The sequence below is a fragment of the Pseudonaja textilis genome, chromosome 13 (assembly GCF_049901715.1).
Source record: "Pseudonaja textilis isolate UNSWEBS1 chromosome 13, rPseTex1.2, whole genome shotgun sequence".
NCBI lineage: Eukaryota > Metazoa > Chordata > Lepidosauria > Squamata > Elapidae > Pseudonaja > Pseudonaja textilis.
The window spans coordinates 17,517,916-17,544,532 of record NC_142002.1 but is presented as its reverse complement, the minus strand read 5'-3'; the positions used below and the strand labels follow the sequence as shown (position 1 = coordinate 17,544,532).

Below are 26,617 nucleotides of genomic sequence, written 5' to 3'. Positions count from 1 at the left end.
TCCACTTCATGGATTCATAACTGTGTTTATACTTATACCTGTTATCTTATAATTGCTCAACTAAATAAATAAATAAATAAATGTCCAATTCTTTGCATAGGTGAAATCGTAGGACAGAACATTATACGTATCCACTTCATGGATTCATAACTGTGTTTATACTTATACCTGTTATCTTATAATTGCTCGACTAAATAAATAAATAAATAAATGTCCAATTCTTTGCATAGGTGAAATCGTGGGACAGAACATTATACGTATCCACTTCATGGATTCATAACTGTGTTTATACTTATACCTGTTATCTTATAATTGCTCGACTAAATAAATAAATAAATAAATGTCCAATTCTTTGCATAGGTGAAATCGTGGGACAGAACATTATACGTATCCACTTCATGGATTCATAACTGTGTTTATACTTATACCTGTTATCTTATAATTGCTCAACTAAATAAATAAATAAATAAATGTCCAATTCTTTGCATAGGTGAAATCGTAGGACAGAACATTATACGTATCCACTTCATGGATTCATAACTGTGTTTATACTTAGACCTGTTATCTTATAATTGCTCGACTAAATAAATAAATAAATAAATGTCCAATTCTTTGCATAGGTGAAATCGTGGGACAGAACATTATCGTATCCACTTCATGGATTCATAACTGTGTTTATACTTATACCTGTTATCTTATAATTGCTTTCGACTAAATAAATAAATAAATAAATGTCCAATTCTTTGCATAGGTGAAATCGTGGGACAGAACATTATACGTATCCACTTCATGGATTCATAACTGTGTTTATACTTATACCTGTTATCTTATAATTGCTCAACTAAATAAATAAATAAATAAATGTCCAATTCTTTGCATAGGTGAAATCGTGGGACAGAACATTATACGTATCCACTTCATGGATTCATAACTGTGTTTATACTTATACCTGTTATCTTATAATTGCTCGACTAAATAAATAAATAAATAAATGTCCAATTCTTTGCATAGGTGAAATCGTGGGACAGAACATTATACGTATCCACTTCATGAATTCATAACTGTGTTTATACTTATACCTGTTATCTTATAATCGCTCGACAAAATGAATAAATAAAAAAAAATCAATAAATAAACACTCAACACACACACACACACACACACACACACACACCCGCCAAGCCTGCTCTTGCCCTTGTGATTGGAAATCGGGTAAACAACCCCGCAAGCTCCGCCCCTTTCCCCGGGCAAGCCCCTCCCCCTCCGACCCCCTCCCCCCCCGAGCGCGTCAGCACCCTGGACAGCGCCGACAGCTCCGCTCCGCTCCGCTCCGCCTGCGCGCTCGCCCCGCCGCCGCCGGAGACAGCCGCCCCGCCGGGCGCGGGGAAGCCAAACGGCCGGTCCTCGCCCAGAGCCGCGGCTCTGCAGTAGCGGGCGGGCGGGCGGGCGCCGGCGGGCGGGCGGGCGGGGGAGGGAGGGAAGCCGGCGTGGGGGGCTGCGGAGACCGGGATCCCGCGCGGGGCCCCAAGAGCGGCGAGCGGCGGTGAGTCCTTTAGGCCTTCCTTCCGCAATGGAGAGCGGGAGGCGGATGGGGGAGGATAGGAGAATGTGGGGGGGATCGTGGAGCCTTTGCTGGCTAGGGTTGGCCGGCCTTTGGGAGAGGAGAAGCCTTTGGGAAGGGGTCTTTCCTCCCCTCTTCCCTCAACCCCCCGTCCCCGTCCCCGTCCCCGCGGCCTCCTCCCTCCCCCTCCCCAACCAGCAGAAGTGATCCAGTGGCTCAGCGGATCGGCAGATCAGCTCATCTTTCCTAGGAACCCTGGGATGAATTCCTCCCCCCTTCTCCTCCGCGACAACCGCAAATTGTTGATGGAGGCTTCCTCCTCCTCCTCCTCTTCCTCCTCCTCCTCCTCCTCCCTGCAGTTCTTAGCCCTGATAGGATCTAAGATCATTCATTCATTCCTTCAGAAGCAGCAGAGGCCAGGCAAGCAGGAGATTTGGCTAGCGGGATTAAGGGGAAGATCTTCCTTCCTTCCTTCCTTCCTTCCTTCCTTCCTTCCTTCCTTCCTTCCTTCCTTCCTTCCTTCCTTCCTTCTCTCTTCCTCTTCCTCCTCTGCCATTTTCCTCGCTGGAGGGTGCAAAGGTGCTTTAAACCAAAACGCTAGTCTCATGTTTTGCTAAATCCACCTGTCGGGGGTGAACTGGGCTCTGCCGGAGAAGAGCCAAGGATCCATTTTCTCCAGGAAGCCTCAGGAGGCTCACAAACCCACCTTGGGCGCCGGAGTCAAATTGGGAAACCTAGCCAGTAGGTGCTGTTGATCTCCGCTCGTAACTGGCATTTCTCAAGCAATGCTTTTTTTACTCCAAGGCAATGACGTGTTTTATCACCTGCATTTAGTAAACTCTGTGGGTGTAGTTCCGTGTTGTGTGCATTTCAATTTACAGTGCTGGTGTAGAGGCCCTTCTCAAACAGAAGGAGAGGTGTAAAATATATGTATTTTTGTTCAATGCGGAGGTTCTCCTGTTAGATGTTGTCCAGAGACCAGAGAGGGTGCAGAACATAGTTGAAAATTAACCGTGGTGGCAGGATCTGCCTAAAAGGCCTGTGGCTCAGTTCACACATGATCCTAAGCCATTGAATATCTCCAACCAGTTGCCCTGACTCCATACCAAATTAAAGGACTCCAGGGTTGTAAAAAGGAAGTTAAATAAGTCATGATTTGTAATGGTAGTAAAAGTTTGATTTGAAATAAGCCATAGTTGCCAGAATTTAACTGCTAATAGAGAAAGCACATTACCTGGGCTCACACGTTGCTCTAAGCCAGGGTTGCACAGTCTTGGCCACTTTAAGATGGGTGGACTTCAACTCCCAGAATTCTACAGATCCCAGGGTTACCAGTAACCAGGCTGATCGTGAGGCTGGAGGTTGGTTCATAGGCTTCCAATTCTCTTGATTCTTTTCCTTGGGAGAAATTTGGATCAAGAGTCCCTTGGGTTAGTTCATTCAAGTCACCTCTGGAGACTTCAGGCAGATGCTACTGAACCAATTGGCTTCGGGAGAAGTGAAAAAGAAAGAAAGAAAAGATTTTGCAATGTAGAAGAAGAGGGAAGAGAAAGGAAGGAAGGAAGGAAGGAAGGAAGGAAGGAAGGAAGGAAGGAAGGAAGGAAGAAAGAAAGAAAGAAAGAAAGAAGAGAAAGGAGAGAGAGAGAAGAGAGAGAAAGAGGGGAGAGAGAGAAAGAGAGAGAGAAAGGAGGGGGGGGAGAGAGAAAGGAGAGGGGAGGAGAGAAGAAAGGGGAGAGAGAAAGAGAGGAAGAGAGAGAAAGAAAGGAGAGGGCGAGAAAGAGAAGAGAGAGAGAGAGAGAGAGAGAGAGAGGGGAGGAGAGAGAGAGAAAGAGAGGGAGAAAGAGGGAGAAAGAGAGAAAGAAAGACAGAACAAGAGAGAGGAAGAGAGAGAGAGGGGGAAAGAGAGAGGAAGAAAGGAGAGAGAGAGAAAGAGAAAGAAAGAAAGGAGAGAGAGAAGAAGAGAGAGAGAAAGAAAGAGAGGGAGAGAGAGAGACTCTGACTATCTTGAAATAGGCCACTTCTGATCTGCGCTGACCATCTTACTGCCTAATCCAGAGGCGGGATAAACAGACTCAACCAAAGGCCTGGAATAGCTTTACTAAGAGACGTATCTCATTTCCTCCAAGTTTACACGCTGTGATTCCAGTTATCTTATTATTCCCCCCAGATCTACATTTAAAACCGTGGCGGAGAACCTGTCCTTCTCTAAGAGTTGCACGTGCACAAAGGAACATGCAAGATAAAATATAAAATATAGGTCAAAACATTAAAAAACAACACCATAATATTGTGCCGGAGAATGGCAATAGATGGTTATCATTCAGTAGGTTTCAATAATATTAGCAGGTTGACAATGACCAAATGGCTTTGTCTACCTAAGATCAATTGGAATAGAGCCTGAAGGGACCTTGGAGGTCTTTTAGTCCAGCCCCCTACTCAAGCAGAAGACCCTAGACCATCACAGACAAATGGCTATCCAATCTCTTCTTAAAAACTTCCAGTGTTGGAGCATTCACAACTTCCGGAGGCAAGGTGTCCCACTGGTTAATTGTTCTCACAGCTAGAAAATTCCTCCTCAGTTCCAGGTTGCTTCTCTCCTTGATGAGTTTCCATCTATTGTTTCTTGTCCTGCCTTCTGTTGCTTTGGGGAATAAGTTGATCCCCTCTTCTTGGTTGGCAGCCCTTCAAATATTTGAATTCTGCTCTCATCTGTTCTCTAGACTTAGCCAAATCCTGCAACCGTTCTTCTTTGTATGTTTTAGTCTCCAGACCTTTGATCATCTTATAGTTGCTCTTCTCTGCACTTTTCCCCAAAACCTCAACATCTTTTTTGGTCACGTGGTGACCGAAACTGGAAGCAGTATCCCAGGTGTGGTCTTACTTACCCAGCCTTGTTTCTCTAAGAGGCCATAAAAATATTCAGGGGTGCAAGCCAAATGAATGCCCTCTAGTAGCTCGATGTTATAACAACACTATCCACCTCTTTGTTTCTACTTCAGCTTCTTGACCTGAGCATTCTTCTACGCAATACACAATACATTGAAGACAAAGAAACACCATGGGAGGTAAGTGAATGGTAAATTTGACCTTTGGAGTTAATCTTGTCGTGTTATGGGGAAATTAAGGAAGAGGAAGGGGTATTGCAGGGGTCTTCAAACTTGACAGCTTTAAGACTTATGGACTTCAACTCCCAGAATTCCTCCTCCAGTCCTGTTAGCTCAGGAATTCTGGGAGTTGAAGACCACAAGTCTTCAAACTTGCCAAGTTTGAAGACCTTTGGAGTATTGGGTAACATTTACTGCCTGGAATTATTTATAAAAATTAATAAAGGAAGGATTTTAAAAGAAATCTTAGAAAATTAAAGTAAATGTTGTGTAAAGGATTGATGCTTTGAGCAAAATTTGGGAATGCCAAGGCTTTAACCTGAGCAGTAACTTTGTAGTAGTTACACATAGAAGGAGCTGGCAGAAACTGGGGGTGGAGTTAAAAGAGGGGTCAGCCTAGAACCCTTACGTAGTCACAAGCAAACTAAATCCCACACTTCTTGACTTCTGTGGACTCTTATCTAACTCTAAGCAGGCGCACCTAGGCTTTTAGCAATCGATCAGTTTAATTGGACCTTCATGTGTGGACCTTGTCTTTCCACCTGACGGCATACAGGGAGTCCTCAATTTACAACAGTCCATTTAGCGACCGTTCAACACCCTTAACAAAAGTGACCTGTGACCTTTTTTCACACTTATGACCGTTGCAGAATCCCCATGTTCACAATTCAGGCCCTCGGCAACAGATTCCTATTTATGAAGGTTGCAGTGTCATTGTGATCCCCTTTTGTGACATATTCATTTAACAACCGTGTAACTAACTTAATAACTGCAGGGGTTCACTTCACGACCATGGCAAGGAAAAGTCGTAAAACGGGACCAAATTCACTGAAGCGATGTCTCATTTTGAGCTCAGTTATGGTCGTAAGTGGAGGACTATCTGTATGACATATAAAATGTTGGGTTTTTTTGTTTTATCTTAGATAACTGCTCAGGATTTGCTTTGCTTTTCAGTTTGGGAAGAGGGAACCACAGCTCCCCCAAAATGACTTTTTGCTTTCATTGCAGAAAGAGTGAACAATTTCCCCCTCTGCCCCGATTCATCCCCCTGAAGCCATGTTTTTACCAGGATTTCGACGAGGAAATTCCACCCCTTCACAGAACCACGGTCAAGCGTCTTTACTACCTCTGGATGTGTGAGTTCAGCGTCCGTTGGCTTGACGGGAAATAAATAAACCCGGCAAAAGCCGCAGAGAAAAAAAAAGAGAGAATAAACTGCATTGCTCTAACTAAAACTTATATATATAGTTTTATTTTATTTTAATTTTATTTATTTTACTTACTTTATTTTTTATTTACTTTATTTTTTATTTACTTTATTTTACTTTATTTTTTATTTATTTATTTATTTATTTATTACTTATTTTTAAATTTATTTTATTTATTCATTATTTTATTTTATTTTATTTTATTATCTTTACTTTACTTTACTTTATTTTTATTTTATTTATTTTACTTTATTTTTTTATTTTATTTATTTATTTATTTTATTTTTTTATTTTATTTTATTTATTTTACTTTATTTATTTATTACTTATTTTTTAATTTATTTTATTTATTCATTATTTTATTTTATTTTATTTTATTTATTATCTTTACTTTACTTTATTTTTTTATTTTATTTATTTTACTTTATTTTTATTTTATTTATTTTACTTTATTTTTATTTTATTTTTATTTTATTTTATTTATTCATTATTTTATTTTATTTTATTTATTATCTTTACTTTACTTTACTTTACTTTACTTTACTTTACTTTATTTTTTATTTTTCTGGAATAAAATTTCCAGCAAAAAATGCTCCATAGTGAACAACTCATACAATACAACAACTGTGTTGTATTCATGAACATTGGGTTTGCATAATGACCCCTATAAAAAAAAGGGTCATAAAATCAGCCACGGTCAGATGGGGACCCTCTTAAGAATGGCCATGAATTAACGACTGTACGGGGAGTCCTCGATTTATTTTACAGTTCATTTTAGTGACTGTTTCAAAGTTACGACGGCACTGAAAAAAGTGAGTTAGGACCGTTTTTCACACTTAACGATCACTGAGGCATCCCATGGTCGAAAATGATCAAAATTCAGGCGGTTGGCAACTGACTCATATTTATGACGGCTGCAGTGTGATCCCCTTTTGCGACCTTCTGACAAGGAAAGTCAATGGGGAAGCCAGGCTCACTTAACAACCATGTGACTTACTTAACAACTGCAGCAATTAACGTAACAACTGTGGCAGGGAAGGTCGTAGCATGGGGCAAAACTCACTTAGGAAATTTTCACTGGGCAACCTATTTTTTTGGTCTCAATTGTGGTCATAAGTTGAGGACAACCTGTATAGTTTAAAAACAGGGAAGAATCTATTTTCTGAACTAGGATCTTCAGTGAGTTCTGTTTATCTCCGGCTGTGTGATCGGCTTCTTTGCTCCTTCTCTCTCTTTCTCCCCGTTGTCTCTTTCTCTCCTCCTTACTCTCTCTCTCTGTTTCTTGTTCTTTTTCCCTTTCTCTCTCTCTCTGTCTCATTTTCTCTCTCTCTCATTTTCTTTGTCTTTCTTTTCTCTCTCTCTTGCTCTTTCTCTATTTCTCTCTCATTTTCTCTCCCTTTGTCTCTCTCATTTTCTCTTTCTCTTCTCTCATTTGTCTTTCTCTTCTCTCTCTTTCTCTCTCATTTTCTCTTTGTCTCTCTTCCTCTCTCTTTCTCTCATTTTGTCTTTTTCTTCTCTCTTTCATTCTCTCTCATTTTTCTCTCTCTCTCTCTCTCTCTCTTTCTCTGTCTCATTTTCTTTCTCTCTCATTTCTCTCTTTCTGTCATTTTTTCTGTCTTTTTCTTCCTTCCTTTCTCTCTCTCTCATTTTCTCTTTGTCTCTTTCTCTCTCTTTCTCTCTCATTTTGTCTTTGTCTCTCTTCCTCTCTCTTTCTTTTTGTCTTTTTCTTCTCTCTCTCATTCTCTCTTTCTCTTTCATTTTATCTCTGTTTCTCTTCTCTCTCTCATTCTCTCTCTCTCATTTTCTTTCTCTTTCTCTCTTTCTGTCATTTTTTCTGTCTTTTTCTTCCTTCCTTTCTCTCTCTCATTTTCTCTCTTTGTCTCTCTCTCTCTCTCTTTCTTTCTCTCTCATTTTGTCTTTCTCTTCTCTCTCTTTCTCTCTCTCTCTTTCTCTGTCTCTTCTCTCTCTCTCTCCCTGTTTCTATAACTGTGTCTGCAGTGAATAGCATCACCTTGGCAGTCAATCTGATCGGTTGCCTTGCATGGCTGATTGGAGGAGGCGGAGCTGTTAACTTTGGACTGGCAATCCTTTGGCTTATTCTCTTTACACCCTGCTCCTACGTCTGCTGGTTTAGACCTATTTACAAAGCTTTCAAGTAAGTGATAGGGTGGGGTCTTTTCTTCCGTTTCTCCCTTCTTTTTCTGCAATGATGCATCTCCTCCCCTCCCCTGGAAGCTCCTCCTTATAGCTGCTCCTCGTTTAGTGACTACTTGGGTTAGCCACCGCTCACAAACACAGCAGTGATAAACCATCATTTTTTTTAAAAAAAAAACCATTTATATGTGTGTATGGACTGACAGCAAAAGCTTTTGGTGAGAAACTGATTAAGGCCTGGTCAGTTTCAGGCAGGAGTTGGGAGCTGACAGGAGAGATCTAATCAACCAATTAAGGCCAGTGAGCTGAGCTTATTAAATCATCCTTAGCGTTTGTTTTAGAGTCCTGTTGCTTGGGGAGAATATCAGCTTTAAAAAAGACGGCTTGTTTAAGCAATCTCTCTGCCTTGCAAGGGGGTAAAATAATAATAATAATAATAATAATAATAATAATAATAATAATAATAATAATTTTAAGAAGATACTTGGTTGATACCTTGGATGCTGGCCGCAACCTGTATCAACCATCAGAGCCAGCCACTGGATTTTTGATACATTTTTAAATGTTCGTTGACTAAGTTTCATGTTTAATGGATAAAAGAGACAACAACAACAACAATAGTAATAATAGTAATAGTAATAATAATAATAATTTACCTTAATACTTAAGTTACCTTAACAGTTCCTAGGTCCTTGGTTAGGACTCAAGCTGTTGAGCCCCAAAGGCTGTGTGAATCTCACTAAAGATTAACCAATATTAACAATAATAACAATTTTTATATTATCTTTTATCCATTAAATATGAAACTCAGTCAACTGAACATTTAAAAAGTATCACAAATTATTATTACTATTATCTCTTTTATTCATGAGACATGAGACTCAGGCAACTGAACATTTAAAAATGTATCACAAATACCATTGACTGGCGCTCATAGTTGCTATAGGTTGCTGCCAGCATCCTAGATACTTGGTTGATACCTAGGATGCTGGAAGCAACCTGTATCAACCATCAGAGCCATTCAGTGATATTTGTGATTTATTTTTAAATGTTCAGTTGACTGAGTTTCACATTTAATGAGTAAAAGATAATATATAAAAACAAAGCGGAGGCCCAGGCAACTGTATGGGAATCTGAATTGGATGGCAGCAACCAGCGATCCTTGCCGTGACTCTGCCTCTCTGGGGAATTCTGGGAGTTGAAGTCCACCCCTCAGGAAGCTGCTGAGGTTTGAGTAGACAGTACCTTCTTTTTTATTTTATTTGCAGGACGGACAGCTCCTTCAGCTTCATGGCTTTCTTCTTCACCTTCATGGCGCAGCTCGTGATCAGCATCATTCAAGCCGTCGGCATCCCCGGCTGGGGAGTTTGGTAAGTTTGGGACGGTTGTTGCTGTTTCAGCCTTCTGGTGTTTGATCGGCGTCCGTGGCGCTTGAGATCTAGCTTTTGCCGCAGATCCCTAGTTGGATAAGACGGGCAGAAAACTTTCTGATGGACTTGGTAAAATGAAAGCTGATAGGGTGACTTTGGGCCAATCACCAGGAGGCTGGGAGTTCTAGTTCTGCCTTGCCCATGAAAACTGACTGGGTGGCTTTGGACCAATCACCAGGAGGCTGGGAGATCTAGTTCTGCCTTACCCATGAAAGCTGACTGGGGGACTGGACCAATCACCAGGAGGCTGGGAGTTCTAGTCCTGCCTTAGACTTTAAAGCCAGCTAGGTGGCTTTGGACCAATCACCAGGAGGCTGGAAGTTTAAGTCCTGCCTTAAACACTAAAGGCCAATTTTAGGCCAATCACCAGGAGGTGGTGAGTTCTAGTCCTCCCTTAGCCAAAAAAGCTGACTGGGTGACTTTGGATCAATCTCCAGGAGATGGTGATGTGTAGTCCCGCTGGCTGGCTGATTTTGGGCCAATCACCAGGAAGCTGGGTGTTCTAGTCCTGCCTTAGCCATGAAAGCCAACTGGGTGACTTTGGGCCAGTCCCTCTCTCTCAGCCCAACCCACCTCGGAGGCTTGTTGTTGTGGGTAAAACAGGAGGAGGAAGGAATAATAGATATGTTTGCCACCTTGAATTATTTGTATAAATAATTAAAGGCAGGGTTTTTCTTTTTGCAGTCCTGTATTTGAAAGGAGCATCTTTGCCTTCACCTGCTTTAAAATTTCCTTCATTCTGATTTAAGACCCTGAACCTCTCAGGATTAAACAGATCCAGACAGAATAAACCGCCCTTGAGCGATGGGTGAAAATGCCCCAAATTCCCTAAAAAGTCTTTTCTTTTTCTTTTCTTTCTTGCTGCAGTGGCTGGATTGCAGCGATCTCTTTCTTTGGGACCAACGTGGGCGCGGCTGTTGTCATGCTCATTCCCACCATCCTCTTCACAGCCATGTCAGTGTTCTCCTTCATTGCTCTCAGTATGGTAAGAACAAGTGACTTATCCATGGAAGGCCTTTTATTCTTTCTGAAGAAGCGTGCTGATCCATAAAGAAGGATAACATTTGCCTTGGGTTTACCAACCAAGGAGGCACAGCATGAGAGGAAGGAAGGTCTGGAGGGAAGAGAGAAACCGAGTCGCCTTGTTCCTTCTCTGGGGAGTCCTCAACCTGCTTGTTTAGCCACCTTTCAAAGCTACGATGTCATGGTGGGGGGGAGGGTCATGCAATCTTCCCTTGCGCTTAAGGATAGTTGGGACATTCTGGGATCCCATGATTGGCATTTGCAACCATCCTTTGGGACAAGCAGTCAATGCATTTGCTGAAGGACCACACCAAGAAAGATTACAAAATCAAGAGTGGTCATGTGACAGTTCACTTAACAATCATATCACTTAGTGGTGAAGTTCCAGTTGGACTAGAAGACCTTGAAGGTCCCTTCCAGCTTCTATTCTATTCTATTCTATTCTATTCTATTCTATTCTATTCTATTCTATTCTATTCTATTCCATTCCATTCCATTCCATTCCATTCCATTCCACTCCACTCTATTAAATTCCATTCTATTCCACTCCATTCCATTCTTTTTTCCCCAAGTTTTTTATTTTTTACAAACGTATCAGTGCGTGAACAGTAGCACCTGTGTGTCATACATTTTGATACAAATTAAATAGTATTAATCATATTTCTTTCATTTAACAAGCTTATATAAATCTAGTAATTTTGCACATATTTTTATTAAATTATAATCTTTCATTATTTAGTTATTCAATATTTCAATGTGTCACTTTTATGCCAACCATTCCATTCTATTTTCTATTCTATTCTATTCTATTCTATTCTATTCTATTCTATTCTATTCTATTCTATATTCCTCTTCTCCTCTCCTCTCATCCTACCCTACCCTATCTTATTCCATTCCAATTCCCCATTCCTTCTATTCTATTCTATTCTATTCTATTCTATTCTATTCTATTCTATTCTATTCTATTCTATTCCATTCCATTCCAATTCTAATTCTGTTCTACTCTACTCTATTTTCCAATCTCTATTCTATTCTATTCTATTCTATTCTATTCTATTCTATTCTATTCTATTCTATTCTATTCTATTCTATTCTATTCTATTCTATTCTATTCCATTCCATTCCATTCCATTCCATTCCATTCTACAATACTCTATGATACTCTACTCAATTCTACTCAATTCTAGTTCTAATTCAGTGCCGCAGAAGCATTGCACACCGTCAGGGGGCCTGCTGACACCTGGACCCATCCCTTCTTCTCTCTCCTTCCTCTGCAGGTGCACAAATTTTACCGAGGGAGCGGCGGCAGTTTCAGCAAAGCTCAGGAGGAGTGGACCACCGGCGCCTGGAAAAACCCCCAGGTCCAGCAGGCGGCACAAAACGTGGCCGTGGGCGCCGCTCACAATGCCATGATGCAGCCCGAAACGCAGTACTCAGCCACCCCTAACTATAACTACCCCAATGACATGTGAGAAGCCCGAGGCGAACCCCAGAAGATGTTGGCTTTAGGTGGGCAAGGAAGGAACAAAGAAGGCGTGGGTTGAAGGTGCGGGTAGATTGTGTAGGTTTCCAAGGGATGAATTCCACCATCTTGTTGCTGGTTGGGGGGTGGGGGTGGGTGGAGGCAGCAAGATGGTGGGAGAGACCTTTCCACGAGGAAAATCTCTAAATTGGATTATTCTTCCTCTTCCTGGGTCCCCCTCCGTGGGCCTCCTGTGGTGTCTTCTCTCTCCTCCTCTTCTTCCTCTTCCTCCTCTGACAAAGTAATGCATTGCCTCGCAGGACAGTTGTGTTGTGCTGTGGTGCCTGTATGTGTGTGTGTGTGTGCTCATTTTTCCTTTTTGGGGGGAGGTGAAACTGTGTACGGTGGTGTTTTTCGACATTTTCTTGTGGTGATCATGATTTTTCTAGATTTTTTCAGAGCACAAGAGGGAAGAGGTCTTCACTTCTACGAGAGGGAAGCCCTTGAGCATTTCACCCATTCTTGAATGTTGCCGATTCTCCCTGCAGCACAGTGGATGGTCGGCTTCGTAACCTTTCACTCCCTCCTCTTTCTCTCTCTAAAAGCCACAGCAATAACCCCAGCAAGTTATAAACCTGGCTAAATATGGGCTTATTTCACTTTTCTGGGAAGGCCTTGTTTATCAAGATGGAAGCCAAGACAGCCTACATCTGTCTTGGATGTTTTCATCGTCTCTATTCTGTTCCCTTCTTAGGCCGCTTCCTTTCAGCCTGAGCAAATTCATATTTTACGAGTCTACACTTTCTAATCAGAGCTAACAATAGAATGAAAAGCAGATCTTCCTTTAAAAACATCTGGAAAAACTAAACCACCACACTATAACAGATAACCAGAGTTGGAAGGGACCTTGTAGGTCTTCTACTCCAACCCAAGCAGGAGACCCTACACCGTTTCTGGCAGATGGCAGTCCAATCTCTTCTTGAAAGCCTCCGGGGATGAATCTATCACAACTTCTGAGGGCAACTTCTGTTCCATGGGTTGATTGTTCTCCCTGTCAGAAAGTTTCTCCTTATTTCCAGGTTGAATCTCTCCTTGTTCAGTTTCCATCCATTATTCCTTGTCTGGCTTACAGGCGCTTCAGAAAATAGCTTGACCTCTTCCTCCCTGTGGCAGCCCCTCAAATATTGGAAGACCACTATCATGTCTCCCCGGTCCTTCTCTTTACACGATGTGTATTTTAGGATGGGTTTCCAACCCAATTCTTCCTTCCGTGAGGACCTGCTTGTATTTTTGCTCTCTGAAATTATCCGGTCCATATTTCGAGGTTTTAAGATTTTAAAAACAGATTCATCTTGTTTTGGAAGCAGCCAAGCTGCTAACGTTTTGCTCTGACTTCCTTGCCAAATATTAGCTCCCCTCCTTTCGAGAAGAGTAGCTGCAGGGAGATGGTCAAAATAATAAATAAATCAAGGCAGCTTTGCAAATAAATAGGATATAGGATAAACCCTTTATCCTATATTGAATCTTGATTTCTGTTTTTCCTCACTTGCAGACTTTTCTGCTTAGTTCCCTTGCGTGATTCCACTTCTTTGCAGGATCTGTCAAGTCTACCAAACCGTATTGGGCATCTGTGGAGAAGGGGTGCATTCAGGTGGTTAAGCTGTCTTGCTTTAAGCAGATGTGTTGATCTCAGGCATCCATCTCTTCGTGAAAGAGATGAAGTTCCCACAACTTCCAAAGGCAACTTCTGTTCCATTGGTTGATTACTCTCACTGTCAGAAAATTTCTCCTTACTTTTCGGTTGAATCTCTCCTTCATCAGTTTCCATCCATTGTTCCCTTCTCTGGCCTTTAGGTGCCTTGGAAAATAGGTTGACCCCTTCCTCTCAGTATTTGAGAGGCTGCCACAGAGAAGAGAGGGTCAAACTATTTTCCAAGGCACCCGAAGGGCAGAGGAATAATGGATGAAAGTTGATTAAGGAGAGATTCAACCTGGAAATAAGGAGGATTTTTTTCTCACAGTGAGAACAATCAACTGATGGAACAGAAGTTGAGGGAATTTCATCACTGGAGGCTTTCAAAAAGAGATTGGACTGCCATTTTTTCAGAAATAGTGTAGGATTTCCTGCTTGGGCAGGGGGTGGGGTTGGATTAGATGACCTACAAGGTCACTTCTAACTCTGTTAATCTGTATAAACCTCTCCAACGCATGTCAATTAAAGTAGCATTATGGGGTCCTTGGTGCTCTCTGAGCCTGGTGAGGTTTTCTTGAAGACGTTTCCTGACCCAACTAGGTAACGTCATCAATGCTCTGATGGTGTTGATGGGGATGGCGAATGTTACCTAGTAACAGAACATCTGCCAGAAAACAAGTTAACTGGAATTCTGGAAATTGAAATCCACACATCTCAACCTTGACAAGGTGGAGAAACATTCCTGTACATTCTTTGATTCGTAGAGTGCTTTTATTTGTTGGACTGTGCTGATCGCAACAGTCTGATGGCAGAAGCTGAGAATGGTGTAATTATTCTGAACAAGAGATGGACGTCTGTATATTTGCATCGATTCCAAATGGGCTCCTTTTATTCTAGTACTAATATCTATTCTCCTTCGACAGAGAAGAATTGTGTCACAGAATAGCAGTGGCCATCACAATCCTTAAACTGTATCTAATTCACAGTGCAATCTTTTTTTTTTTAAATAGATATCTCAATAGGGAAAGGAGGGGGGATTTTAAAACATCCAACCACATGTGATTATACAATTTGTTCCATGTCTGTTCCTGATGAAAAAAGTGTCAACCTGGAAATTAATGAATAAAATAAACTGTATGAATAAAATGCCTTTTTGCTCCCTTCTGTCGTAGATGCTTAGACTTAAACAGCGATGTCAACATGCAGGGTTGTATGTGGAGAAGCTCTGATAAGCTGTGAGGGAACTGGGTGAAGAGGCTAGAAAGGGAATTGAGGTATCTTGAGTGTGAAGGGGGACTTGGTTTATATAAGCCACAGTTAAACCACGTGAGCGGATTCGCACACCATTTTATGCAGATGATACAATTATTTTCTTTGGGTAAGTCTTATTGCTTAGGTGCCTTGACATAGTGGCAGTTTTGGCAAAAGCACGTTTTCAAAAGCAAAAATCCATTATTAAAATAGAAGCACCAAAACCTGCAAAAAAAAAAAAAGTCTTTCCACTGCAATGAGACAAAACTGCACAGGAGTCTAGAGCGGTGTTTTTTAAACTTGGCCAGGTCAGTGGACCACAACGCCCAGAATTCCCCAGCCATTCCTTGCTGGCAGGGGAATTCTGGGAGTTGAAATCCACTCATCATATAGCCAAGTTTGAAAAACATTGCTTAGAGTTTCCAAGTTACAAAATGTGTAATATGAGGAGGGGTTTCCAGTAAATTTAGCACCAGGAGAGCCATTGAAGAAGTATAGGATTCCTCTTAAAAACAGAGACTCCTATCTTAGCTCCTGAAGCGTGTGTTTGCTCCACTGTCCACATTCTAAAACAGAGGTCTCCAAATTGGCAACTTTAAGACTTGTGGACATTTGTTTGTTTGTTTGTTTGTTTTGTCAATCTTACAAGATAATAGATATAAGTATAAACATGAGTAAGAATACAGGATGGGGACAATAGGACTTCAACTCCCAGAATTCCTCAGCTGGCTAGGAAATTCTGGGCAACTCCTAGAAGTCCACAAGTCTCAAAGTTGCCAAGTTTGCAGGTCTCTGTTCTAAAAGTAAAAACTAAAATTCCGATTTGGGGCATCGCTTCCATCCTCCTGAAGAGGGAGGGAGAAGCGAGTTGCGTATGGGTCTAGGAATCCACTCTATGGCCATCCTATCCGGAAGTGGAGTCAGAAGAGTTCGTCCAGCCGCTAGAGCCGTCGTTAACCACTTCGGGAAGGAAACGGAAGTTGAGCCCCCTTTAAAGCCGCAGTGCTTTAATACAGAAAGAACCGGAAGGTACGGTCTTTATTGACATCCGCCGGCCGGAACTTTTTGATCCGTGGGTTGTGTACCCTTATCGCTTCCCCCGCCTCTTCCCTTTTGATATGTAGTTTTTACATGTGATTTTATATGTTATACCGAACCAGATTGGATCCTGCAACATTATCCTGGGACACGTATGTTCGCCTCCGTTACATATTTTTATGCCGGATCTTAGACTCAGAAGGCAGGGAAAGCTGAATGCAAGTTCACGTCCCCCCACCCCAAGCCCTCCCTGTAAGGTAGGCCAACCTGCAAGAACGAGCGATTACTTCCCCCAGTGAAGTTTCGTGGCTGGCCAAAGATTGAGCCTCTTCAGACGTTGCTCTCTGGGGTTTTCCCACAATTCTCTGGGTTTTTCTTCTGATTCTTGCTTAATAGGAGGAATAAGCCCTGGGTGGGTTTTGCCCCTGAAAATCCCCATGTCACACTGGAAAAACAGCTGGGTTTGCTACTGAGTTGGAGGGGCGTTTTATCCGGCTGTGTCTGCCTGTCTCTGTCTCTCCATCTCTCCATCTCAGTTATCTACTGTATATCATATATCTCATCATCTCTCTCAATTATCTGTCTATCTATCTATCTATCTATCTATCTATCTATCTATCTATCTATCTATCTATCTATCTATCTATCACAATTTTATATCTACCACAATTATATATGTATCACAATTATATATCTATCACATTTATATCATATCTATCAATCACAATAATTTATATCATCTATCTATCACAATTTTATATCTATCAATTTTATATCTATCACAATTATATCATATCTATCAATCACAATAATTTATATCATCTGTCTATCTATCTATCTATCTATCTATCTATCTATCTATCTATCTATCATCTATCTATCTAACTATCATCTATCTATCACAATTATCTATATCCATCCATCCCTGTCTTCCTCTCCCTCCCCCCCTCCACCATCCAATCTATCTGAAACGCTGTCTGTCTATCTATCTATCTGCTGCCCATGTCCCCTATGAGCATCTCTAGGTGGAACATAGAACGTAAAATTAACCAGTGAGTCTTGCAATTGACCAAATGCAGTACAGAGGCATTTAATTTGGAGCAGTAGTCCTCATGTTTTCTTGTTTTGCAGGTGAAAAAGAATCTCTCTCAGCCTGATCATGGAGGCTACAGTGTCTCCTCTGCCACCAATCTGCCCCGGATCTTCGGAGAAGAATGCCCACATCCTCGTTGGGGTAACTGGGAGCGTAGCTGCGCTAAAGTTGCCTCTTTTGGTGGCAGAGCTTCTGAAGATACCTGGAGTGAGCAGTTTTTCGTTGTTTTTATTTATTGTTCCATTTTAGACACCCCTCATTCATACCAGTGTTTGTCTCTTTTTAGCTGGCAGTTCGGGTGGTGACAACAGAAAATGCAAAACACTTCTATAAAGCCGAAGAGATTCCTGTAACAATCTACGATGACTCCGATGAATGGCAGGTCAGCATCGTTCAAATAGGTTTATCTTCTTTATGGCTAAGCAGCTTTGATTTGCACCTGGGTTGTTAACTGTAGAACGCAGCAGCAAATTATCTTGTGTTTTTTATATCTTGAACTGTTTGAATTGTGATAACTTGGTAGGTTCTGAGTTCATTTTACCAAGCCTAGGAAGATGAACAGGGAAGTGTGGTAATGTTCTGACCCAAACCTTGTTCCGAGGAAACAAACACGAAACGGACGTAACAGCAAAACCTATTAATGATTCTTTACGAATTCCGTTCCTTCCTGTTTAAAAGGCTGTTTCAAATTAATTGTCTCTGATAAGCACGAGCCTTGCCAAGATTGTGTAAGGCTGCCAAGAACGCTAGGTAAAGTTACTAAGAAATATTTCAAACACAAAGAATCTGCAAACACCAACCAAGATATTCCGAACGTCCACAAGGCTTGAGTGCAAAAACTTCTTTGCTTCGTGCAAAGAACTCCGGTTTCTCAGCTAGCTTTTATCTCTTAAGGGAGGGGCCATTACCTTGTAGCCTTACACAAGAGTCACCCATGTTGCTGGAGCTGCTCTTTCCTTTGAGCAGCCCTGTGCGCATTCACACTGGGCACAGGCTCCTCGGGGACCTCTTCCTCATTGCTGCCAGCCTCCACGGTCTCCGAAGGCAGCATTCCATTCCCTGATGGTCCTGGCCCCATCCCTGCATCCCACGCAGACCCCTCATCCGACTCCTCGCTCTCCGAGACCTAAGCCGTCTCCACCTGCTGTCGGTGAACCACAACAGGTAACCTGGGTTGTATTTATGTAGAACACGACGAAGCATGCTGGGTGAATAACATTAATTGAAGCAGTATCTTGTCCTCAGATGTGGAAAAAGCGCACCGACCCTGTGCTCCATATTGACTTGAGGCGTTGGGCTGACCTCATGCTGGTGGCTCCTTTGGATGCAAACACACTTGCCAAAATTGCAAATGGCATTTGTGACAACTTACTGGTGAGTTACTGGAACATTGCGTGACACTTTTAATTCCAGCTCTTCCTCATTAAGATATGTGTGGTAAGCTGATGTTTCATAACCTTCTGCAATAATGGCACCTGTGTAAACCATGAGGATATGACGAGTATGTTGGGTGTGCAAATGATACAGTTACATCACCAAGATATATGTCAGCCGTTCAAGATAGAGCACAGGTAGTCCTCAACTTAAAACAGTTTGTTCAGTGACTGTTCAGTGCTACAACGGTACTGAAAAAAGTGACTTATGACCCCTTTTCACACTTAGGACCAACGCAACATCTCCATGGTCTTCCAATCTCTCTATTTCTTGGTTTATTATATAAATCAACCAGCCTCCGCCTCCAAAGGTCTGACCCAGGGATGGGATTCAATTTCTTTAACAACCGGTTCTGTGGGCGTGGCTTAGTTGGTGGGCATGGCTTGGTGGTCATGTGACTGGGTGGACATGGCTTGGTAGTCATGTTATTGGCTGGGTGTGGCCAACTCAACATCACTCACATCGAGGCACTCATCTCCCCTCGCCTGGCCTCTCATGACTGTGGGGATGCTGCAACAGTCGTAAGCGTGAAAAACGGTCATAAGTCCCTTTTTTCAATGCCACTGTAACTTGGAATGGTCACTCCACACAAGCAAAGTACCAGCAAAGGAGGGGAAAAAAAACTCCAGAGATGCTCCTGAGACAGGAAGTCTAGTCCTGCCAAGAATGTAATAAGGGTTAACGGAGAGGCAGTTTCTGTAAGCAACACCAGAATGTTTCCTTCCTGCCTTCCGTACAGGATTAGCCCTGCAATTTCTTCTAACAACCAGTTCTCCCAACTGCTTAGAATGTTGACAACCGGTTCTATCGAATAGGTGCGAACTGGTAGAATCCCACCCCTGGTCTGACCACATTCTCCTTGTGGTCAGGTGGCCATTCCCTCCTCAGGCTGTGCCTTTCTCTGCAGACGTGCGTCATCCGTGCCTGGGACGTGAGCAAACCTTTGCTCTTCTGCCCTGCCATGAACACCCTTATGTGGGAGCACCCCATCACGGCTCGGCAGGTGGGGCAACTGAAAGAATTCGGCTACGTCGAGATCCCTTGCATAGTGAAGAAACTGGTTTGTGGAGACGAAGGTCGGTGGGCCTCTCCTTCAGCGGTGGGATTCCATTTTTTTTTTACTTCCGGTTCTGTGGGCGTGGCTTGGGCGTGGTGTGGCTTGGTGGGCGTGGCAGGGGAAGGATATACTGCAAAATCCCCCTTCCCTCCCCACCCCGCTAACCTGCTTTCCAGCTCCGTTCTCCTGTGCAGGGCAACCAAAGGAGACCCAGCCGATCAGCTGGGGCCCAATGGGAGACAGAGAATGGAGGGGGGCGGGGCCAGTCAGAGGTGGGATTATCCGGTTTTCTGTGCTACTCCAAATTTCCACTACGGGTTCTCCAGAACCGGTCAGAACCGGCTGAATATCGCCTCTGCTTTCCTTCCAATTCCATTAGGGCGAGGTGGAAAGATAACATTACAGGTAGACCACCACCCCCAACCTAACAACCACAATTGACCTCCCTGCTTTCTGGTCATACAGGCCGAGGGGCCATGGCAGAGATTTCAACCATTGTGGAAAAAACAGAGGCGGTGCTGTTGCAACGGGGCCTGCTGAAGCCGAGCTGATCCCGAACTTGCAGGTACTCTCGTGCTTTTCGTGGAAATTTTTGTTTTTTTACTCCGTGAGGCTGGAAAGAGGGAAATGGGCAAAAGGAAAGCTAGAAAGGAGATGGTTTGCTTCTTTCTTGGCAGAAGGAGTAGCGGGAGCTCGGAGCTCAACTTCCAGGGGAGATAGTGGGTCGTTCCTCAGTAACTGAGTTTAAAGACGCTTGGGATAAACACACGCCCTCCATCATTGGACTAAAATTTAAAAAGTAAATGAGTAACACAGTGAACAAATAAGTAAGTAAAAGTATAAATAAAATAATTAAAAAGAAAACTAAAACAAGCCCCCCCCCCGCCCCACCAAACCCTTCTCAATGAATTACTGGCTCTTACAGGATATAGATATTATAGGTATTATAGGTTCTCCAAGGTCCTTTCCAGCTTCTATTCTGTTCCGTTCCGTTCTGTTCTATTCCATTCCATATTTTCTATTCTATTCTATTCTATTCCATTCCATTCCATTTCCATTCCATTCCATTCCATTATTCTATTCCATTCTATTCTATTCTAGTCTTTAATTCTATTGTTCTGTTCTGTTCTGTTCTCTTCTAATTCTATTCTATTCTAATCTTCTATATTCTGTGCTATGTTATACTATTCTATTCTGTTCTGTTCCATTCCATTCTTTCATTCCATTCCATTCCATTCTTTAATTCTATTCCACTCTATTCTATTCTAGTCTTTAATTCTATTGTTCTGTTCTGTTCTGTTCCTCATTTCTCATTCATTCTCTTCTCTTCTCTTCTCTTCTCTTCTCTTCTTCTCTTCTCTTCAATTCTCTCTCTTCTATCTTCTTATTTTCTATATTCTATTCTATTCCATTCCATTCCATTTCTTTAATTCTATTCCACTCTATTCTATTCTAGTCTTTAATTCTATTCTATTCTATTCTATTCCATTCTATTCTATTCTAGTCTTTAATTCTATTATTCTATTCTATTCTATTCTAATTCTATTATATTCTATTCTTATTTTCTCTATTCTTATTCTTATTCCTATTCTATTCTATTCTATTCTATTCTATTCATATTCCATTCCATTCCATTCCATTCCATTCCATTCCATTCCATTCCATTCCACTCCACTCCACTCCACTCCCCCACCCCACCCCACCCCACCCTATCCTACCCCGCCCTTGTTCCCTTCATCAGTTTATTACGTTTATATGTTTCTACCAAGGCCATGCATTTAGGTCCTCTTACAATGCACCTCCAGTGGGTTGTTCAAGTTGCTTCTTTCCATTCCTGTTTCAGCCTGAAATCTGCCCTTCTTCTGGGCTGGGCATCGTCTACACTACGGGCTTCAAGAGGATGGTGTGGTTTTTTGTTTTTTGTTTGGAAAGCCCTGTGAGAAGAGAAGGGGGATCAAGACGGATGGATTGAAGCTGGTGCCTCTCTGTGAATCTCCTGCCAAGCTCGCCTCCTGAATTGGCAGCTCGCTACAGATCCCTTTGACCTATCTCGGCCTTGCCAGGCGTGATTTCTGCCATCCGCTGCTGGACTCAAGGGACTTACCTCCACCCCCCATTCCTTTCAGATGAGGCTGCTCGGGAGGGGGAACCCCAGGGCCCCAGAATTGTCCGGGGAAGGGACCCCCCCGGGAGAAGCTGCCTTTTGCTCTGATGGGCTCACGGTGTGAGGAACGCTGACCTCAAAGAAGAATGAAACAACTTTGCGTCTTGTCTCTCGGTGTGGTGTGCTTCTGCCAGAACACAGGATGTTCTCGGCATGTTGATTTGGGTGTTGCTTTGTGGGGTGGTGAATAGGGGCGGAGAACGTCCAGGAATTCCTTTACCAAGAAAGAGGAGCGATTTTGTGAAATCACTCCCAATTCACCGTCAACGGGAGTACTGAGAAAAGGGGATTGATCAGAAAAATGGGAGCCAAGCTTACCTTATTTCTGTTTTATCTGTGTCCATGGACGGGTCAGTGTCCTGTCAGATAAAATCAGAGTGTCAAGAGTGAAACAAAGACTCATGGGTGTTGTTGACACAGAGTTTGTTCTGTGTCCCTGAGTGCATTGCAAATATTTTTAAAAAGCCCAATAACTCGTCCCTCTTCCCTTCGACTCCCAAACAGGACAACTGCTATCCGAGAGTTTTTACCCTGTGGTAAGATGGGCGGCCTATAAATTTTATAAATAAATAGATCGATAAAAATATCAAGAGATCTTTTCATTTTAAATGCTTGGTGCCAGGCCCGTGATGGGTAGTTCTCCACTTACGACTAGTTGCTTAACAATAATTTGAAGTTACGATGAACTGGAAAAAAAAAACCCAAAGTCACATTCTCCAATAGAAGTAATTCAACCTTGCTTGATGTCGTAAATCTCCACCTCAAGGGGCCCAAGCATGGACAGCTGATTTCCCATGGGAAGAAGAATCACCTAGCCTAAACAACTCCACTCTCCACTTAGGAATGGGGCAAGCCCGAAACCCCTCCCCCATGACTGCCAAAGTGAAAGTAAGAAAAAGAATATATACTAAGCCAAACTAAAATGGCTACATATAGGTCAATTTGGGGCTTGACGTTACTGATAACTCATCCCCGAAGTTATAACTGTAGCTCATGTAATCCACATTTGGAGGGGCCCGGCAACCAGCTTGAATTTACAACTGGTTGCAGCATCCCACAGTCATGGGAAGTGGCCAAAAAAAAAAAATCAGAACAGCCCCCCAAAATCCATTGCATAAACTGGGTTAGGACTTTAACTATCATCCGATTCGCTTAAGAACTTAATGATTTGCTTAACAACCACAGTGACTTATCTTAAGACTTGTAAGGGCTTCAAACCAAATTCTGGCCTCAGGTGTGGTCATAAGTGGCTTTACAACTTTTGCAAGGCATGATGAGTGCTAACCAAGCTTTGGGGAAGACGGCCTTACAGAGCTAGCAAAGTGTTTTAAGTTCACATGTCAAAGTTCCCAGCTTCGGACATAAGTTAAAAGTGTTTTAATGGGGCTGTAAAATTCAGAAGCAAGTAAGTACTTTTTTTTTTTTTAAATTAGCTGTGGCCAAGTTGGTTAAGTTTTCCACTGGGGTTGTGAGCTTGACCAACATCTCACTGATTTGAGGAAAGGAAACTCGGTTGAGGTCTACGTGTCTGAATAGAATAGAATAGAATAGAATAGAATAGAATTCTTTATTGGCCAAGTGTGATTGGACACACAAGGAATTTGTCTTTGGTACAAATGTTCTCAGTGTACATAAAATAAAAGATAACATAAAAGAATCATCTGCACAGCCAAATGGAGGAAATTCGGTGGCTTAAAAATTGCAGGGCTGCCTCTTTTTGTGATTCAAATCATACATTCATCCTTTCACCAGCTGCTCACATATTTTTTAAACTTCTTGTAAGCTGTATTTGGGGTTTGGTAAGCAGCATTATTCTCAAGACATGACCCAACTCAATGCACTGCGTATGCCGCTTCCCAGTCCTTGGTATCTTCAGTCAAAAAGATCAGGTAGCAAGTTCATTCCCCACCATCCAAGTCAGAGCTGAAGAAGCTTCTTGGATGAGAAACGAAACGTCTTCAAGAAGGTCCAGTTGCCTCTTAGAAAAGGGGAAAAAAAAAAAAAAAGCACTTTTGGGATAACCATGACCTGGATGTGACTGAGAATCTCCACAGTCATCAGGTAGCAAGTGAGCCAAGTATCTTAGGAGACCATCACTCAAGATCCTCAAGGCAGCAGGTGGAGCTCTTTGGCCACCCAACAGATCCTGCTGGATCTGCCGCTTCATCCCTTTGCTTGGCCTTTCCGCGTGCTGCATGGCTCCTGGTGACTCCGGTTCTCCGGAGAAGGGAAGAGCATTTTTATAGCTGTGGTGAAAAGTTTGCGGTCCGAAGCTCAAAAGGTAAAGGAAGGTCACGTTTGGAAACACCTCGGCGGCCAGGTGCCAAGTGGCCTTGCAGAGGGGTAGCCGGTGAGGTTGAGATTTCATAAATATTGACAGACCTTGGACTACCCAGTTGTGCAAGCGCATAAAGACAGGATGTACTCCGCAGGCCAACACATGGCATGGAAGAGAAAGCGCTTTGCCTTCAGGCCAACGGAGGTCCTACGGAAGATCTGGTTTTGTAAAACCACAAAGCAAGCTGGCAACGGTCAAAATAAGACCGTCAGGATTCCGGCAGTTATCCCCATTTAAATCATGAGTCCTGAGCCAAATTCCAAAAACTTCAAAAGGATTTATTTATTATTAACCTGTCTGGCGCTGCCTGGGTGCAGCCGACTCTGAGGCACGTAATTCATTGTCACCCTTGACCCTGTTTTCCCCCAACCCCTGTGTGTATCCTAATTCATATTCTCCAATGGGACACATCCATAGCCAAGAGTTATCAATAAAGATAAAGATGAAATTTATTGTCATTGTACTCGGGAACCTGAGAACAACGAAATAAGGTGCTCTTCCACCACATACAACTGAACAACACCAAAACACATATACAAATAACAATGTAACAAATTAAAACAAATAACAGTTAAAAACTGTGCAACCAGGATATATATATGTTAAGACCACCAGATTCATAACTCTGCATTTAACCTGATCACAGCACTTGGGTAAAAGCTATGTTTAAATCTACTTGTCCTGGCTTTCAGCGCTCTCCAGTTAGAATTTTGCATGGCAGAAACGTCGGTCACCTAGTTACTATCTTTGAAAACATTTATGGGATTCACTTTCGATTTCCAAGCTGCCACACTGCTCTTTCAAACCCCTTTCCCCCCTCCCCTCCCTTTCGGTTGGCAACTCTAAAAAGGCCATAGAAATATTTCATGAGTTGACAAAGACGATCTGTTGGGCCTCATTGACCCTTGTCCTATTGGAGAGAAACAGCCAAGTTAGAATCCTTAATGGAATGTGTTTTGGTGTCTTTGAATTGCAAGGGTTCATTTAGGGACGTTACCCCGGCTCTGAAAAAAAAGGTGACTTGTGACCGTTGGAACAGCCTTCCCTCGGTCCCGTGGTCAAAATTCGGATGCTTGGCAGCTGGTTCAGATTTATGGTGGTTGCTCACAACCCAAGTCCATGGGGAAGCCCGGTTCGCTTAACAACCCTGTGACTAACTTATGACTGCAATGATTCACTTAATGGGGCAAGAGAGGCAGTAAATCGGGTCAAAGCTTGCTGAACCCATGTCTCGCTTGAGTACAGAAATTTTGGGGCTGCCTTGCAGTCGTAAATGGAGGACTCCCTGTACTCGAGGTCGATCTTCATGCCTTCAAGGACCATCCTGGTGGCAGGAAAGTGTGTTTGTCTCTCCCAGCAGATGGCAGTTAGGAGCTGGACCATAAGGCCGAGGATGTGTGCGCAGCTTTGAGAGTTTGGCTTAAAGAGTCTGGGAACTGGGGCTCTCCAGAACATTTCTCAACCTTTAAGTTGTGTGAAGTACAACTCTCACAATTAACAGATGTCATTCATTGTTTTTTTTTGTTGCAATGCTGGCTGAAGTGTGATTTCTGAGAGCTGTCATGTTGGGGCTGCCTGGATTAAAAAATAATAATCAGAAAATAAAATACAAGCCGAACAGTCAAGACCTTGTTGATGATCCAGACTCTGTCAAGGACCTTGGAGTACTCATCTCTAATGACCTAAGAGCTAGAGCCCACTGTAACTACATAGCCAAAAAGGTGTTAAGAGTTGTTAACCTAATCCTACGTAGCTTTTTCTCTGGGAATATAACACTACGTAGCTTTTTCTCTGGTAATATCACACTACTAACTAGAGCATACAAAACATTTGCTAGACCAATACTTGAATACAGCTCATCAGTCTGGAACCCGCATTACGTATCTGATATTAACACAGTGGAGAAAGTCCAGAAATATTTCACAAGAAGAGTTCTCCACTCCTCTACTTGTTGCAGAATACCTTATGCCACCAGACTTGAAATTCTAGACCTAGAAAACCTACAACTATGCCGCCTTCAGTCCAATCTATATATAGTACATAAAATTATCTACTGCAATGTCCTACCTGTCAATGAATACTTCAGCTTCAACCATAACAAGACAAGAGCAAACAATAGATGCAAACTCAAGGTAACCCGCGCTAAACTTGATTGCAGGAAATACGACTTCAGCCACAGAGTGGTCCATGTCTGGAATATTCTACCTGGCTCTGTGGTTTCTTCCCCAAACCCCAAAAACTTTAACCTTAGACTGTCTACTATTGACCTCACCCCTTTCCTAAGAGGTCTGTAGGGGGAGTGCATAAGCGCACCAACGTGCCTACCGTCCCTGTCCTAATGTTTCTTATATATATATATTTTTTATTTTTCTTATATGTATCTATGTATTCATAACTATGTTTTTACTTATACCTATTATCTTGTAAGCAATTGACAAATACAAATAAATAAATAAAATAAAGAATTGCGGCAGAGGATTATTGTTCCTGCCAAATAGGCTTCCGGGTTTAAAAGACTGGACAACCACTTGTCCAGGGAGACATAAGGACTTCTAGCTTGGGCAGGGAGTTGGACTAGAATTGACCTATTCCCTTTCCGCACGTAGG

The 26,617-nt window shown here is 42.4% G+C and overlaps 2 protein-coding genes across 7 annotated transcripts; both read left to right on the top strand.

Annotated features, from left to right (window-relative positions):
- Positions 1-1,489: 1,489 nt before the first annotated feature.
- On the top strand, positions 1,490-14,781 carry SCAMP5 (secretory carrier membrane protein 5). 2 transcript variants are annotated; one of them, XM_087941522.1, is made up of 6 exons: positions 1,490-1,547; positions 4,561-4,626; positions 5,674-5,801; positions 9,296-9,397; positions 10,325-10,442; positions 11,758-14,781. In XM_087941522.1, exons 3-6 carry the CDS (start codon positions 5,722-5,724, stop codon positions 11,950-11,952), a joined length of 495 nt encoding a protein of 164 aa, XP_087797648.1. In that variant the 5' UTR covers positions 1,490-1,547; positions 4,561-4,626; positions 5,674-5,721; the 3' UTR covers positions 11,953-14,781. The 2 variants fall into 2 exon arrangements, with proteins under 2 accessions (XP_087797648.1, XP_087797647.1); XM_087941521.1 differs by lacking the exons at positions 1,490-1,547; positions 4,561-4,626 and adding an exon at positions 7,872-8,028.
- Positions 14,782-15,936: 1,155 nt separating this feature from the next.
- Positions 15,937-22,256, top strand: PPCDC (phosphopantothenoylcysteine decarboxylase). Of its 5 annotated transcripts, none has more exons than XM_087941519.1 (7): positions 15,937-16,076; positions 17,056-17,224; positions 17,304-17,399; positions 18,263-18,391; positions 19,359-19,527; positions 19,974-20,073; positions 21,352-22,256. In XM_087941519.1, the coding sequence occupies exons 2-6, from the start codon at positions 17,084-17,086 to the stop codon at positions 20,057-20,059; spliced, it is 621 nt and encodes a 206-aa protein (XP_087797645.1). In that variant the 5' UTR covers positions 15,937-16,076; positions 17,056-17,083; the 3' UTR covers positions 20,060-20,073; positions 21,352-22,256. The 5 variants fall into 5 exon arrangements, with proteins under 5 accessions (XP_087797645.1, XP_087797643.1, XP_087797644.1 ...); XM_087941517.1 differs by having other exon boundaries at positions 15,943-16,076; positions 19,359-19,550; XM_087941518.1 differs by having other exon boundaries at positions 15,988-16,181.
- The last annotated feature ends 4,361 nt before the right edge of the window (positions 22,257-26,617 follow it).